The sequence below is a fragment of the Natator depressus genome, chromosome 3, assembly GCF_965152275.1.
Source record: "Natator depressus isolate rNatDep1 chromosome 3, rNatDep2.hap1, whole genome shotgun sequence".
NCBI lineage: Eukaryota > Metazoa > Chordata > Testudines > Cheloniidae > Natator > Natator depressus.
In genome coordinates this window covers 160,873,995-160,891,016 of record NC_134236.1, presented here as the reverse complement: position 1 = coordinate 160,891,016, position 17,022 = coordinate 160,873,995, and the positions used below count along the sequence as shown (strand labels likewise).

General features: G+C 43.7%; 1 protein-coding gene across 4 annotated transcripts in view; it reads right to left on the bottom strand.

Moving 5' to 3' along the window:
- The window catches only part of SUSD4 (sushi domain containing 4), a 126,096-nt gene that overhangs the window by 34,967 nt on the left and 74,107 nt on the right, over positions 1–17,022 (bottom strand). For all 4 annotated transcript variants that reach the window (XM_074949203.1, XM_074949204.1, XM_074949202.1 and 1 more), the window contains exon 3: positions 12,858–13,070. In XM_074949203.1, the coding sequence (XP_074805304.1) occupies positions 12,858–13,070 (213 nt within the window). The remainder of the gene's footprint in view (positions 1–12,857; positions 13,071–17,022) is intronic.

The window sequence follows — 17,022 nt, the reverse complement described above, 5'->3', positions numbered from 1 at the left end:
TATACAAGCAGATGGAGAGCATAGCTAGATTGCTTTTAATATTCCCCTTCCATCTCAGCACAAGTTAAACTGCAGGTACAGTAAGCCCTGGTCTACACTAGGAGTTGAGGTCGAATTTAGCAGCATTAAATCGATTTAACCCTGCATCCGTCCACACGACGAAGCCCTTTTTTCCCTACTTAAAGGGCTCTTAAAATTGATTTCCTTACTCCACCCCCGACAAGGGGATTAGCGCTGATATCGGCCTTGCCGGGTCGAATTTGGGGTACTGTGGAGGCAATTAGACGGTATTGGCCTCCGGGAGCTATCCCAGAGTGCTCCATTGTGACCACTCTGGACAGCACTTTCAACTCAGATGCACTGGCCAGGTAGACAGGAAAAGGCCAGCGAACTTTTGAATTTCATTTCCTATTTGGCCAGCGTGGCGAGCTGCAGGTGAGTGCAGAGCTCATCAGCAGAGGTGACCATGATGAAGTCCCAGAATTGCAAAAGAGCTCCAGCATGGACCGAACGGGAGGTACGGGATCTGATCGCTGTATGGGGAGAGGAATCCGTGCTATCAGAACTCCGTTCCAATTTTCAAAATGCCAAAACATTTGTCAAAATCTCCCAGGGCATGAAGGACAGAGGCCATAACAGGGACCCGAAGCAGTGCCGCGTGAAACTTAAGGAGCTGAGGCAAGCCTACCAGAAAACCAGAGAGGCAAATGGCCGCTTCAGGTCAGAGCGCAAAACATGCCGCTTCTATGATGAGCTGCATGCCATTTTAGGGGGTTCAGCCACCACTACCCCAGCCGTGTTGTTTGACTCCTTCAATGGAGATGGAGGCAACCCGGAAGCAGGTTTTGGGGACAAGGAAGATGATGACGATGATGAGCTTGTAGATAGCTCACAGCAAGCAAGCGGAGAAACCAGTTTTCCCGACAGCCAGGAACTGTTTCTCACCCTGGACCTGGAGCCAGTACCCCCCCGAACCCACCCAAGGCTGCCTCCCAGACCCGCCAGGTGGAGAAGGGACCTCTGGTGAGTGTACCTTTTAAAATAGTATACATGGTTTAAAAGCAAGCGTGTTTAATGATTAATTTGCCCTGGCATTCGTGGCTCTCCTGGATGTACTCCCAAAGCCTTTGCACAAGGTTTCTGTGGAGGGCAGCCTTATTCTGTCCACCATGGTAGGACACTTTACCACTCCAGGCCAGTCGCACGTACTCAGGAATCATTGCAGAACATGTTTGCTGGCATTCAAACAACATCCGTTCTTTATCTCTCAGAGTTATCCTCAGGAGAGTGATATCATTCATGGTCACCTGGTTGAAATAGGGTGCTTTTCTTAACGGGGACATTCAGAGGTGGCCGTTCCTGCTGGGCTGTTTGCCTGTGGCTGAACAGAAATGTTCCCCGCTGTTAGCCACGGGGAGGGGGGAAGGGGAGGCAAAATGCGGCCTTGTAACGAAAGCACATCTGCTATGTATGTAATGTTAACAGCAAGGTTTACCATGAAAGAGTGTACCCATTGTTCTATAAAATGTGTCTTTTTAAATACCACTGTCCCTTTTTTTTTCCTCCACCAGCTGCATGTGTTTCAAGGATCACAGGATCTTCTCCTTCCCAGAGGCTAGTGAAGATTAGAAGGTGAAAAAAAACGCACTCTGAGCTCATGCTCTCCTCCCACACTGACAGAGCACAGACGAATGCTCAGACAATGTCAGAGTGCAGGAAAGCACAAAATGACCGGGAGGAGAGGTGGCGGGCTGAAGAGAGTAAGTGGCGGGCTGAAGCTGAAAGATGGTGGCAGTGTGATGAGAGGAAGCAGGATTCAATGCTAAGGCTGCTGGAGGATCAAACTAATCATAGAATCATAAAATATCAGGCTTTGAAGGGACCTCAGGAGGTCATCTAGTCCAACCCCCTGCTCAAAGCAGGACCAATCCCCAACTAAATCATCCCAGCCAGGGCTGTGTCAAGCCTGACCTTAAATACTTCTAAGGAACGAGATTCCACCACCTGCCTAGGTAACGCATTCCAGTGTTTCACCACCCTCCTAGTGGAAAAGTTTTTCCTAATATCCAACCTAAACCTACCCCACTGCAACTTGAGACCATTACTCCTTGTTCTGTCATCTGCTACCACTGAGAACAGTCTAGATCCATCCTCTTTGGAAACCCCTTTCAGGTAGTTGAAAGCAGCTATCAAATCCCCCCTCATTCTTCTCTTCCGCAAACTAAACAATCCCAGTTCCCTCAGCCTCTCCTCATAAGTCATGTGTTCCAGTCCCCTAATCATTTTTGTTGCCCTCCGCTGGACTCTTTACAAGAAGGAAGTGGAAAAATTGGAGTGTGGGGCCCAAAACTGGACACAGTACTCCAGATGAGGCCTCACCAATGTCGAATAGAGGGGAACGATCATGTCCCTCGATCTGCTGGCAATGCCCCTACCTATACATCCCAAAATGCCATTGGCCTTCTTGGCAACAAGGGCACACTGTTGACTCATACCCAGCTTCTCGTCCACTGTAACCCCTAGGTCCTTTTCTGCAGAACTGCTGCCTAGCAGCAACAAAGGGGGTGGCTTTACATCAAGGAGAAAGAAAAACAACTATCACACAGAATGGCCCCCTCAAGGATTGAACTCAAAACCCTGGGTTTAGCAGGCCAATGCTCAACCCTCTGAGCTATCCCTTCCCCTGGTATTTCAGGCAGGACTGAATCTCCATTAAACTTTTCAAGGTGCCCCGACAGACCACACCGAAACGATTGCTGGCCGTTGATTTCATGGAGGGAGGGAGGGAGGGGGGAGCAAATGAATACAAAACAAATCTGGTGTATTTCTTGTTTTGATCCACTCCATCTATCTTTTACATCTTTGGCTGGCAGCAGACGGTGCAGTAGGACTACTAGCCATCCTCATCTCCTGCCTGCCCGGCAGAAGATGGTACAACAGAACTGCCGGCAGGACTAAAGAAAATGACCTGGTCGAGTCACTCTTAATTTAGTTCCTGCGCCCATGTCTGCCCAGGTGCTCCTGACCGACCTTACCGAGGCGGCCAGGAGCACCTCGGACACGATGACGATGGTCATCAGGCCTATTGCACCATCTGCTGCCACAAGGCAATGGGTTGCTGCTGCAGTGTAGCAATGCAGTACTGTGTCTGCCAGCAGCCAGGACACACAGGGTGACAGTGAGCTGAGCGGGCTCCATGCTTGCTGTGGTATGGCATCTGCACAAGTAACTCAGGCAAAAAGGGGCAAAACAATTGTCTGCCATTGCTTTCACGGAGGGAGGGAGGGCCTGACGACATGTACCGAGAACCACCCGCAACAATGTTTTTTGTCCCATCAGGCACTGGGATCTCAACCCAGAATTCCAATGGGCGGCAGAGACTGCAGGAACTGTGGGATAGCTACCCACAGTGCAACGCTCCGGAAGTCGATGCTAGCCTCAGTACTGTGGAAGCACTCCACCGAGTTAATGCACTTAGAGCATTTTGTGTGGGGACACACACAATCGACTATATAAAAACGATTTCTAAAAAAACTGACTTCTATAAATTCGACCTAATTTCATAGTGTAGACATACCCTAAGTCCTCCGCTACAGTATTAATGACTACATTTCTGTGGTCAGTGGCACATCTGCCCATTGCCTGTGAATCTGTATACCAGCAGGGCAGGAGACTTAATTTAACCCCACACTATCATCCCACTCTGCTTGCCTTTCATATCTACTTGCTATGAATCTAGCTGTAGGATGGGGTTTGCATATGGATATACTTGTCCTTACACACGGTCAGTGTTTAGCCAATAGCAAGTCCCACATTACTAGCGTTCAGTTTGCTCATTTTAGTGATTTACATTACGATCACTCACAGACAGTAAAACAGAAAAAACACATAGCTGAAGAGATCATATCATGTTATCCATTTGCAGACATCTGTCCACAGGCTGGCCATAAAGAGGCCACGAAGTTGTAATTCACATGCATACTTAACCTTCCCAGGCTGCATACTGTGTATATAATGCAGAGATGCTGAATAAGGTAAATCAATTGCAAATACAGACTAACACGGCTGTTACTCTGAAATCTGTCAATTGAGGATGATGTCCAGGGCTTAAATTCGGTCGGAGCTGTCTGAATCAGAGTTCCAATAAATATTTTCAACCCTCTGGAGTTTTTATAGCAAGGGTGGGGGGGCCTCCCAGAAATACTCTATGAGAATTTAAGCCCTGATAATGTCTATTTGTAAAAACGTGTAAACTGCATGTGAGGCATTAGTTCAAAGGATAAGAAAAATTCCCTCTTTCCAGAGAGGATGGAGCTAATTCTCTGCTGCATGCATTACACCCGTTTTACATCAGTGTGCCTCCGCTGAAGTCAATGGAGTCACAGCAATGTAAAACGGTGTAAAGGAGCTGTCATAACCATACAACTAAGGGTAGCATAAAATCCCTCCTTTACCTGTAAGGGTTTAAGAAGCTCAAATAACCCGGTTGGCACCTGACCAAAAGGACCAATAAGGGAAGAACCTCCTTTCAAATCTGTGGAGGGAGGTTTTATTTGTGTGGTCTTTTGCTGTTTTCTCCAGGACAGAGAGGGACCAGGGCAGGAGAAAGCCATCTCCTAAAACCTTAACTGAAATAAGCATCCAAGATTACAAAAATTGTAAGTAATAGCACGGAAATGCATTAGCTTATCTTTTGTTTTAGCTTGTGTATTTTCCCTATGCTAAGAGGGAGGTTTATTCCTGTTTTTGTAACTTTGAAGTTTTGCCTAGAGGGGAATCCTCTGTGTCTTTAAATCTTATTACCCTGTAAAATTACCTTCCATCCTGATTTTACAGAGGTGCTTCTTTTACTTTTTTCTTTATAATAAAGTTCTGTTTTTAAGAACCTAATTGGTTTTTCGTGTCATAAAAACCCAAGGGTCTGGTCTGTGCTCACCTTGTTTACCTATTTGGTTGGTATATTATTTTTAAGCCTCCCCAGGAAAGGGGGTGAAGAGGCTTGGGGGGATATTTTGGAGAAACAGGAACTCCAAGTGGTCTTTTTCCTAAATCTTTGTCTAACTCACTTGGTGGTGGGAGCAATACCGTCCAAGGACAAGAAAGAATTTGTGCCTTGGGGAAGTTTTTAACCTAAGCTGGTAGAAATAAGCTTAGGGGGTCTTTCATGCGGGTCCCTACATCTGTACCCCAAAGTTCAGAGTGGGGAGGGAACCCTGACAGGAGTAGAGACTCAGGCCGAGTGTGTGATCATTGGCCAAGATTTTCAAAAGTTACTAGCGATTTTGGATGCTTCAGTTTTTTGGTGCCCCAACTGATATGCCTTAAAAGGGATTTGCTCAGTACTGTCTGAAACTTCCCTCTGAAAAATCAGGCCCTCCATATAGGTACCCAAAAACTGAGCTGACCCAAAATCAGATAGCCACTTTTGAAAATCCTGTGTTCACTATATGAAATATGAGGAAGAATGGTGGAGAACTGATATGCAGGCACAGACACACACTGGTGCCAAAGCAGCAAAAGTGAAAAAATACACAAATAGATGAAACATAGGCTGGAAAGTGAGGGAGGACAAAGAGATTCAGAAAAATTCTACTAACACTAACAGTTAACAGCCAGGTAAATTAATGAGAGAACTGTATATATGACTCAGATAGTTCATCCTCCTCATAAATATAAAATAAGATTAGAAAGAGGAATAAAGGAAATCTTGGAGAAATATGTCCACGTAATCATCTGTCTGAATGCCAGTAACCAGTTCGTGTCAGAGACACCAGTTAAGAATCTCTAGACACCAGAAAACATAAGGAGAATAAAGGGCTCAAAAAAAAAAATCTTTGTGCTGCTTTACAAACATCTCTCCCCCAAGAGACAATCACCAACCCTATTACACAAAGAGCCTCACTACCATGTTTTGAAAAACACTTGGGAGCTGCAAATTTTAGGGAACCAAGAGAAATCTTCTGCCACTTTCACTGATAGTATATTTTAAAATTTACAATTTATAAATCAATCTATCATCCACAAAGAAGAAAAATGGCAACATCTTGCTTTCAAGCTGTTTGTTTACTAGGGGCACAATTTCTAAGCAAGGCCTAAACATTTAGAACTAGACTAGATAAAGCTCTAGCAGTGGCACGCAGATGAACCAGACGATCTTCTGTTCGATGATCCTTTCAGCCACCAGATCTCACTGACTTTAAATTGGAGTTTTGTGCCTTGCCCCAATTTAAAAACGCATCCCTCTGTGTTTTCAATTTATACCTGTCCTTTCTGGATTACATTTTACTTAGTAGACTTTATAATGTCATCTGGAAACAATTAGTAGTCAAAGATTTGACAATTTCCCAGTACCTTTAACTATTTCATTACTGCTGAATTTGGCAGAGCGCACCAGCTGTCCACTGGAGTGTTAATGGATGATGGCAGGTGTTGCAGGGGAACAGCAGCAAGAGGGATTATTAATGTACAGAGCACCCAGATCTCAGATGATGTGTACACTAACAAAAAGTTAAACCCACGCCATATTCAAAACCTAGACATTCCCTCAAAAAACTGGCCAAACCTTCCCCCACACCTCCCCCCAAAAAATAAAAGGGAGAGCTAGTGAACATGGGAGTGAAAAAATGGTGTCCTGACTCAACAGAAAAGCCTTACGCCAAGTCTTGAATATTGCTGTGAAGGGGCTTCAGTTGAAGTCTTCAGGGATGGAATGATTGACAGGGATCTCGAGTCCTAGCCTGAGGCAGATGGAAGCTCAGGACAGATGGCAAGAGATCATGTTGATGAAAAGCTTACTCTCGGGATAATGGTGTCCTGCTGCTACATAAACAAAGGAGCAAACTATACACGGAGATGAAATATGAAATTTTCAAAGCAGAGAAAATTGATCCTGTAACTATGATCTATTACAGTGACTTTGTTCCTATTATCGCAAATGATGGCTGCAGACTGAATCATTTTACTCAGATGGATGTTATCAGAATACAGTGACAGTTGCTCACTGTACCATTATTAGCCCACTACACCCTGGCTGGCTTAAATAAAAGAATAAACTGCTGTAGTCTTCCCCTCCATTAACTGGATGAGCTGGCACAGATTCCACCTGGAATAGCTGAGAGTAAGTGACCGAATTGAAAGACTTCTTCATCAGACAAAATAAAATGTGTTCGTCACTAGGCACTCTTTTTCTAGGCACTCTTCAGCAAATCTTCTGGAACATGTAAACCACATAGCATGTAATAAGTGATCTTTTACCAGCATTACAGAGCAAAGGATTCTACTTGCCTGCTCCACTTAGATTCAATATGTCAATGTGAAAGAAGGGGAGCCCAAACCATTCCCTGTGAGACACCTGTGTGAACTTCCAGAGGCTCAATGGCAGTAAATGGAGCTCATCTTTCATACTGAGGCCCATGTTTGTCTGTTCCATTCTGTTGTGACACTGAAACATACACGACCTCTTCTGAATTAAGATTTCAGGGATTATTTCTTAACTGCTTCCTGTTTACAAGAGTGCACAAAGGCAGCTCAGAGGGATGACAGGACATGCACACAACAGTGAAGAAATACAGTGCTCCAGGTGTGTTACTGTAGAGTTGCCCACCAGAGTGGCTTGGATTTTATCTATGCTGCAGTGCTTGTTAAGGGGCACATATAGGTCTTCCAGGATTAGGAGGGAAATATAACAGGAATGGTATTATTAAGATGGTGCTCAGTTTTGGGTTAATTGATCTTGACAGTGTCCTCTTAAAAACAAATATAAGAATCTATATTTTCCCATTCGTTAAGTTGTACTTTTGTAATCTATGGAAAAACTTGGTCTGCGAGTGCTATAAAATAAAGTTGGCAGAATTAGGCTGGTATGATAATTCTGCGGACGGCAAAAAGATTATATTTCTGGAGACATCAGGATTCCTGCTCTTTGTTAATTATTGTTACTAGTTATATAACAACAGTGCCTAGAGGTGCTAACTGAGACTGGTGCCCCATAGAGGTAAGCACTGTACAGACAGACATTTTCTTCTTTAATAATATGTATAGAAATTTGGAGCAATTAGTGGTGACGCAGGCTTTTAATATTTTAACATACATTATAACCCATCAAAAGATGAAACAATCTTTGTGTTACAAGTACTACTTGACTGTTTAAGACAGATGTTGATTGTTATATTTGCCACTCTGCCTTATGTAAATTTCAGATACTGCCATCTGATCATTAAAATAGCTGTTTTTAATATGACCAACAGTGAGACAGTCCCAGATCTGAAAACCTTGCAATTTAAATAGACAAAACAGAAAAAAGATGGGAGGAAGAACATATCTTTATTTCACAGATGGGGAACAGAGGCACAGAGAGACTAAAATCATTTGTCCAAGGTCACACAGGAAGTCTGTGGTAAAGGTGGAAACTGAACTTATATTTCCTGAGTTAACCACAAGGCCATCCTTTCTCCCCTTGGGACAGCTGGGCAGTGAAAGAACTCAACAGTAACAAACAGCCTTGGAGAGTGGGAGTGAGAGAGTTCAGCCCATAGGACAATAGAGCATCCTGAAGTGGACTACGTAACTGTAGACTCAGCCTGAAAGGAGGCAGCTCTTGTTCCAAGTAGTCTGGTAGTTTCAGCAGCCACATATTGCAGCGGGAGAAGATTATGGTGTAGAAAACATGGCACTTATTCTTAAACAGTAAATACGGAATTCTCACCTTGATGCCTCAGGATTTACGTGCATAACCCCATTAGAAGTTACATGCATCACACACTGTAGAGCAATATGAGACTATAACTGTAAGTAAACAGATTTTTGACAAGTACATTTATCATGTATATAGTTGTGCTGTGTGACTTTGTCCTTGCATTGACACTTAAGTCATCTGCACCTTAACAGGAAATGGAATCAAATCAACTGACTGAAAATCTCCTGGTAATCTTATTCATTTTTAAATTAAGAACTTTTTATATAGATGGACATTTCATAGTCTTTTAAATAGCATTAATACCCTGAAATTATAGAGCAAACATAAATTTTAGATTGTTCTAGCAAATAACTGTGGTATGTTAATGGTTTTTAATGCTCAAGTTTTCTAATGTTCGTCATATTAAAAACAGCTACTTTAATGATCCAATTGGTAGTACCTGAAATTTACATAAGGCATAGTGGCAAATATAACAAACGTCTGTCTTTAAAAGTCAAGTAGTGCTTGTAACACAAAGATTATTTCACCTTCTGATGGGTTATGATGTATGTTAAAATATTAAAAGCCTGCTTCACCACTAATTGCTCCAAATTTCTACACATATCATTAAAGAAGAAATTGTCTGAGATGCAGACTTATGTAAGTCACTAAACCTCTGACAGATGCCAGGAGAACCCAAAAAGGTGTTCCAACTCCTTCCCAACTACACTTCGAATGTGCCATGCTTCTATATCGCCCATCAATCTATAATTCTCCTGCTTCATGACAAAGGCTCCTATTCAGGAAAGCATGTATACAACTGCTTAAATCCCACCGATTCAAGTTAGGCATGCGCTTAAGTGCTTTTCTGAACCAGGGGCTATATTATACATTAGCAGGGGGATGAACTATATGATCTAAATCACTTTTCTATTGCTAATTTTTTTTTTTTTTTTTTTTTTGGTAGTACGGTATTTAGACCCCAATTCAGGAAAGCATCCCTAACCAGTGAAGTATTTAAGCATATGTTTAGCTGCTTTCCTGAATCAGGGCCTTACTCTCTTGGGTCCCAATCCAAAAAAGCACTTAAGCACATGCTTTAAACACATGAGTAGTCACGTGTTCACAGTGAATCTTATGCTTAAGTGTTTTGCTGGATTAAGGCCTTGACAGGCAAAGCTATGCAATGCCCAACGGTGCAAGTTAATGATCGCCTCTGGTTAGATTGTTGGGCACTCAGCCCATCACATTACCATCCCTTACACATGGGGTGAAATCTTGACCCCCCAATAAACTTAATGGGAGTTTTGCCATTGACTTCTATGGGGGCAGAATTTCATCCATGGATTCTAACAAACTGTTTTTGTGTGAACACAATAAAAACACATTAATGCTCATTGTAACAGTTGCAACAAGTGACACATATATTTGCTCAGAGATATGCAAAAGCCCCCAAGCAAACACTTAGCAATGTCTAAAAGAAAATAAGTTTTTACAAGAACTTGTCTTTTTCCCCTAGTTTTACTGCTTATTTTAAACATAATAGTTTCCATTGTCGTTCCATTTTCATTTTTTCACCAACACTCATTTGGTTAGAGAGTATGGATGTCAATGCCAGGTGAATGGAATACGTAAGCATGTGAACATTACACACACGTGCTGTTAAAATGTGGCAGATTTTTTCTTTGTAACTATTTTGCTGGTGATAAGACAGTAAAGTTAAAACAAAAAAGTTACTATTTTACTGTGCTATATCTACAGCAGAGGTGGGTAAACTACGGCCCGCGGGACCATTCTGCTCGGCCCCTGAGCTCCTGGCCCAGGAGGCTAGCTCCGGCCCCTCCCCCGCTATCCTTCCTCCCCTGCAGCCTCAGCTCACTGCGCTGTGGGCGCAATGCTCTGGGCGGCAGGGCTGCGAGCTCCGGGGGCAGTGCAGTTGCAGAGCCTGGCCTGACCCGACGCTCTGTACTGCGCAGTGCGTGGCTGGCTCCACTGGAGTGCTGCCAGCCACCAGTGCTCCAAGCAGCGCGGTAAGAGGGCAGGGGGGTTGGATAGAGGGCAGGGGAGTTCGGGGCATGGTCAGCAGCTAGGGGTGTAGACAGGGATCGGGGTGGTCAGAAGGTGGGGAACAGGAGGGTTGATTGGGGGCAACAGTCCCGGGGGGCAGCCAGGAAGGGCGGGGGGAGGAGGGTTGGATGGGGTGGCAGGCGGCAGTTGGGGGGGGGGGTCAGGCTGGAGGGGGGGGGGAAATGGAGCAGGGGTCCCGGGGGGGCAGTCAGGAATGAGAGGAGGGCTTAGATGGGGCAGCAGGGGGCAGTCGGGGTGGGGGTTCCGGGGGCAGTCAGGGGACTGAGAGCGGGGGGGGGGGGGGGGTGGATGGGGAAGGGATCCCGGGGGAGCCGTCGAGGGCGAGAAGCAGGGGGGGTCAGATAGAGGGCGGGGGCCGGAGCACGCCTGGCTGTTTGGGGAGGCACAGCCTCCCCTAACTGGCCCTCCATAAAATTTCTGAAACCCGATGTGGCCCTCAGGCCAAAAAATTTGTCCGCCCCGATCTACAGATTATTAGTGCCACAGCATGAAATGTGCAAAGCATTGTATAATAGAAGCATCGCTGTCAGGAACAGCAAAATGGGATTGAATTGTCCTGGGAAGGTGGTAATTTCCTGCTTTGCCAATGGAATGGAACAAAGCAAAACTCTCATGTCACCCTGTTAAAAATTAAAACAAAACAAACAAGCAATACTATTAATGAGATTTACTGAAAGAAAAAGTACCAGAAACAGACTATGACTGCAAAAGGTTCAGTTATCATGATTCAGAAAGAACATGCCACCAGGATACAATTTTACCATCCAAACCCAAAGGCCTCTGTACATTTCATGCTTAGAAGATGTGATTCATAACAACTGACAAAATATAAAAGGGGTTTTCCCTCACAATATATTTGCAGTTATTATACACATTGGGCTAAGTCTTAGTCACATAGCCTTCAGTTGTTTCTTTTGAGTCAACTCTACACCCTTGTGTAGATCTAGCTAATGGTATTTTATCTTTTTACATGAAGGGAGCCTTAACAAATAAAATTTGACCCTGATCTCACTGAAGTCAATGGCTAATTTGCTACCGACTTTAAGGGGGGGCAAAAGCAGGCCCTAAAACACAACAGGTATACAGTTAGATTAAAAATAACAAACAGCAGAAGAAAAATTCTTCTCAGATACACAGGACTAGTTGTTCAGTGGGAGTCAATCAGCATGACTCTACCAGCTGAGGATCTGCCGCACGGTTTTTAATATAATAGAGAGATAACACTCCCAGCTAAATATTATTTATAAAGCTTCACAGAGGTAAAGCATTCACACTAAGTCCGGCTGATACTTTTTATGTCTCTTGATTATAGTATCTCTGCTGAACAAAAATAAATCAATTGTAGAAAGAAGTGATAGTTTTAATATACTTGGTGAAATGAATAGTATGCACTACTTGGACACATTTTTGGCCAGAATTAATGTTTGCGGTTTGATAGTCTAATCCTGCTTCCATCAAACATCTTAGAAGAAAAAGTAGCAGTTTCTCAAATACTTAAAACCAAATACATTTTTAAACAGACCATATTTACATATAACAAAAATCATGTTGGTTTTACCCCATGAATGTCTGAATTACGTAAAAGTAAACATATACAGTACCAATAAACTACTGATTGCTCTGCCTATTTCATCCTCTAATTATGAACTATGTACATGTAATAAATAATAATTGATTTAAGCCTCTGATTAAAATACATCTTTAGTATCATTAGAAATTAATTATATTTTTATAGTAAGATATGACAGAAAGGATCACTAAGTGAACGGTAATGGTAATAAATAATGTTACTATTATCAGTGGCAGTATTCTCTCTGTTTTGACAAAAGCAGTGATAAATCTATTTGTAATGGGACATTATTCCTTTCATGGCTAGGATTCATTTACTTCCCCTGTTCCTGCCCTGACAACACACACAGGCATGTTCTAGCTAATTTATCTGGATAAAAACTTTTCAGAAATTAAAACACATATTGAATGTAATCCTATGAAACGGGTTCCAGACTTTTGCACTCTGCAGGGAGACATAATGGTATGTATGTAAGTAAGTGATCACAATTTAGGTTCGTGAAATGTTTAAACAAAATTAACTTACCTTCTTGTAGGCACACAGGTTTATCGCTTGGTTTCCAGCTCAAGGAGCCATTAAAACGTCTCACACAAATCTTTTTTGAAGGACCCTTAAGCCTGTATCCTTCTCGACAGTGAAGCTGGACTACAGCGCTTTCAAAGAAAACACCTGCACTGGGTGTCTTGTATCCGTGTTCAGGGACTCCAGGATCAGCACAAGCATGGAGGTCATCAAATCCTATGTCAACAAACATGTAAGTCAATTATGTTCATTTATTACTCAAATAATTGCAGTCTTCCTTTTTCTAGGATTCACCATGTTGACAGGCTCTGGAAAACAGCAACAGCCAGTGGAGGATAGTGACACAACAATCACCCACTGCAATCCCTGTAGCGTATGGGAACCCATAAGCCTCCTATTAATGCCGGGCAGTAAGCTCATCACTAGGGGCATTCTAGGGCACCCATCTCCACTGGAAATGACCCACCCCCAATCTCCAGTAGGAAATTCCAGGTGCTGAGGTACTCTGCCCCTTCTCATACCCCCAGCCACACACTTATTGAACTAGAAGTAGAAACGATGTCAGCCTAGCCACTCAATATCTAATCAAAGTCAATAAAGACCTGACTCACATGTCTGCAGGGAACAAAGCAGGGTAACATATCTGTAGCTCATTACAGGCGCTGGGGGACCAGAGTGATTTGGAAGAGCCAAAAGAAAGCAGGGAGGAAGAAACAGAAAAAGAGAAAGGGGGGAGAATGGGAAGGGAGAGTGAAAAGGAAAGCGTAGAGGGCATGAAGTCTAGCTGCAATCCAAGGAATCAGGTGCCAATCTAGGAGCTGAGCTGGCTGGGGACAGGATGGGCATTTTGGGGAGTGTCAGTACATAGGGAAAAGTGACTTTCTATGTTAGGTAAATGAGATGTCACAATGAAGCTGACTTGTGGGTCAGTTCACATATTGGTAAAACCCTGGTGGAGGACCACTAGCAGGAGTTGCCACCGGGAGGAACTATGTTAAGACATTTGCTTTTAGAGAACTAACTAACAAAAACAAACAGCCAGGAATCACAAAATGAGTGTCCAGCACTTTTTCAAGCTCACTACAATGTATACAGTGTCTTACACAAAATGTTGCTTTTTTTGTGCTGAAAAACAACTAAGGTTTAATGTGGTACTGAATATGAATATGCTATGAAAAAGCAAACAGCTCTGCAACAAGATCAGCAGGGGAGCAATCAGCCAATGGGAGGGATGCTTGGAAAAATTTGAAAACCATCAAACTATAGATTTAATGTTTTGATTTTAAAAGGAAAGTATCGTAGGGCCTCAGTAATTTCCTGTACGGTAAGCCTCAAGTGCCTCCACTGTACAGTCAGTCCAGGCTCCATGGCTGCTCTGAACTCCACCAGCTGATAACACCCCCAGGAGCCACTTCCCTACTCCCAACAGACCCCATCTGCCAGGGGCTGCAATAGGAATTGTGTAGGAACTGGCTCAACTAGATCTACACCCTGGGGGGTTCTCCTATGCCATGAAGAACCCCAGCTAGAGGGATGCAGCCAGTCCCCACTTCTTTTGCATTGCTGGAGAAGCATAAGGGGAGCAGAACAAGCCACAGACTCTCACCCTACATATTCCCACCCCCCGTTACATTAAGCTCATCCTGAGCATCAAAGATTCACAGGAGTTTAAGTCTCGTCTGTGATGATACCGTGAAACAAATCCATGGCTGGCTCCCTTCCCACAACTACACACAGTACAGACATCATATAACTCAGAACCTAGTGCACAAAATACAGTACACATGCCTCCACCACTTTAACAAATGCGACCATTGTGCAGTCATGGATTCATTACACTGGCGGGGTTATATACCTCATACAAGTCTTAGTTATGGAGAGGGGGTTAAACTCATTACCTGAGATTCAAAGAGAGCTCCTTATGTTGCCAGCCACAGAAGCAAAACCCTCCAACTGAGGCCAGTCGTGGTCTCTCTCAGTAAAGGATGAGGGGCTTGGAAGCTATCTTGGACAATACAGAGGGGAAGAAGGTAGTCTTGTCTCTCTTTGGGCCCTGACCAGAAAAGTCATGCCATTTTCACGGGCGTGTCAGCCTCCTGCACATAGAACCAACCTACTGAAGGGCAGGGGAGCGTAAAAACAACCTCTAAACAAATATCCCAGTCTGCACGCAGGAACAGCAGATCTGCTCAGGGAGAAGAAGCTCATTTAAACCCTAGACTGGTTGGTGACACATTGCATCTGTGAAGGCAGAACTGGCCAAATACAATTGGATACTCAAAGAATCTGCCCTTACACTCCATCCAAACCCAAGGATATCTTGAATTTTAGCATCATTTAAATGTGAATGGTAGTGTTGCAGAAGGTCTGCCATCTCCTGAAGGAGCTTCCTAACTGCACAAGGGAGAGAGGTGCACACTGTCTGGTTCAGAAATCATGCGACAAAGGATACAATGGTGCCCAGATCATATGCAACTTATAGAGGAAAAAGCAATTTAAGCATATTCCTGAACTGGTTAAAGCCAAGTATACAAAGTTACAGCTGCCCTGGCCTCTTATCATGAAACTCTGGAGTACAAGGGGCAGGAATGTTTTCTTCTTCTGCAGTCTAATTACGTACTCTGTCTGCTGCCGCCTTTCCAATGACCTCTTGCAACTCAAGGTTCTCACTCCTCTCAAGGAACTTTTGGCAAAATGTTGATCTCTTAATCTATGTCCACACCTCAGACACAATGTGTGTGTGAAGACAATGCGCGCACACTGCAATTTCCAGGAGGGAACTGGAAGAGCAAGGAGAAAGCGGAATTATATTCCCTGAAACTTTCCCAAACCCCTGCTTCGAAGCGTTTCCCACAAGCTACACAGTAATATAGGCAGCCTCCCCACCCAGAGCATTGTGCTGGCAGCGCAGTGAGTTCAGGCTGCGGGGGAGGGGCCAGGGGACAGACCCCCGGGCCAGGAGCTCAGGAGCCGGGCAGAACGGTCCCATGGGCCGGATGTGGCCTGCGCCATAGTTTGCCCACCTCTGATTTAAGTGGTTCCAAGTAACAACAGACAGAACGAAGTAAGTTACCATGCAAAATAAAATAAAACACACAAGTCTAAGCCTAATACAGTAGGAAACTAAATGCAGGTAAATCTCCCCCTCAGAGATGTTCCAATAAGCTTCTTTGACACACTAGACTCCTTCCTAGTCTGGGTCCAGCAATCGCTCACTTCCCCGCCCCACCCCCACCCCCACCCCCACCCCCACCCCCGGTAGTTATTGTCCTTTGTTCCAGTTTCTTTCAGGCATCTCTTTGGGGTGGAGAGGCTATCTTTTGAGCCAGCTGAAGACAAAATGGAGGGGTTTCCCAGGGCCTTTTATATTTTCTCTCTTGTGCAACATCCCAGCCACAAAATGGGGTCTCTAGCCACCTGGGCAAGTCACATGTCTATGAATGATTCACCTTTTTGCAGGCCAACACCATTCTTTATGTTAGTTTGAACATTCCCAGGAAAGCTCAGATGTGAACTGGCATCTCCCAAAGTCCATTGTTAGTTAAGTACTCCCAATTACTTGAATAACCCCTTCACACTATGTTGACCAAATCTGTCTTACATGCTTCCTACAGCAAACACTTGAAATACAAGCGTAGAGCCAACGCTCATAACCTCAGATATAAAAATGATACCTGCATACAAATAGGATGAATATATTCAGTAGATCATAACTTTTGCAAAGATATGTTACACGGCATATCTAGCATAAAACATATTCCAGTTATGTCATATTTACACTCATAAGCATATTTCTATAAAGCATTATGGGGAGCAACATCATACCACCATTATAGGGGAAAAAATTAAGATGTCCAATTCTTATGTTATGATTGTAAGATGCAGAGCCAGATTCTGATCTCAATTACACCAGGGTATCTCCACCAGTTTTTTGGGAAATCCAAAGCGTAAACAGTAAAGTTGGACCATCTATAACGACGTTAAATGTTGTTACTATTCTGATTTAAACCCACAGAAGTAAAGACTGCAGAATTAAGGATGAAATTCTAGCCACCCTTCACTCTCAGGATCAAAACTCCATCCTTAATCCAACTTGTTAGGTCTATGTACTGTTTCACCTCTACGGCCTATCCTGTAGAGTTATCTGTAATAATAGGACTGTCAAGCA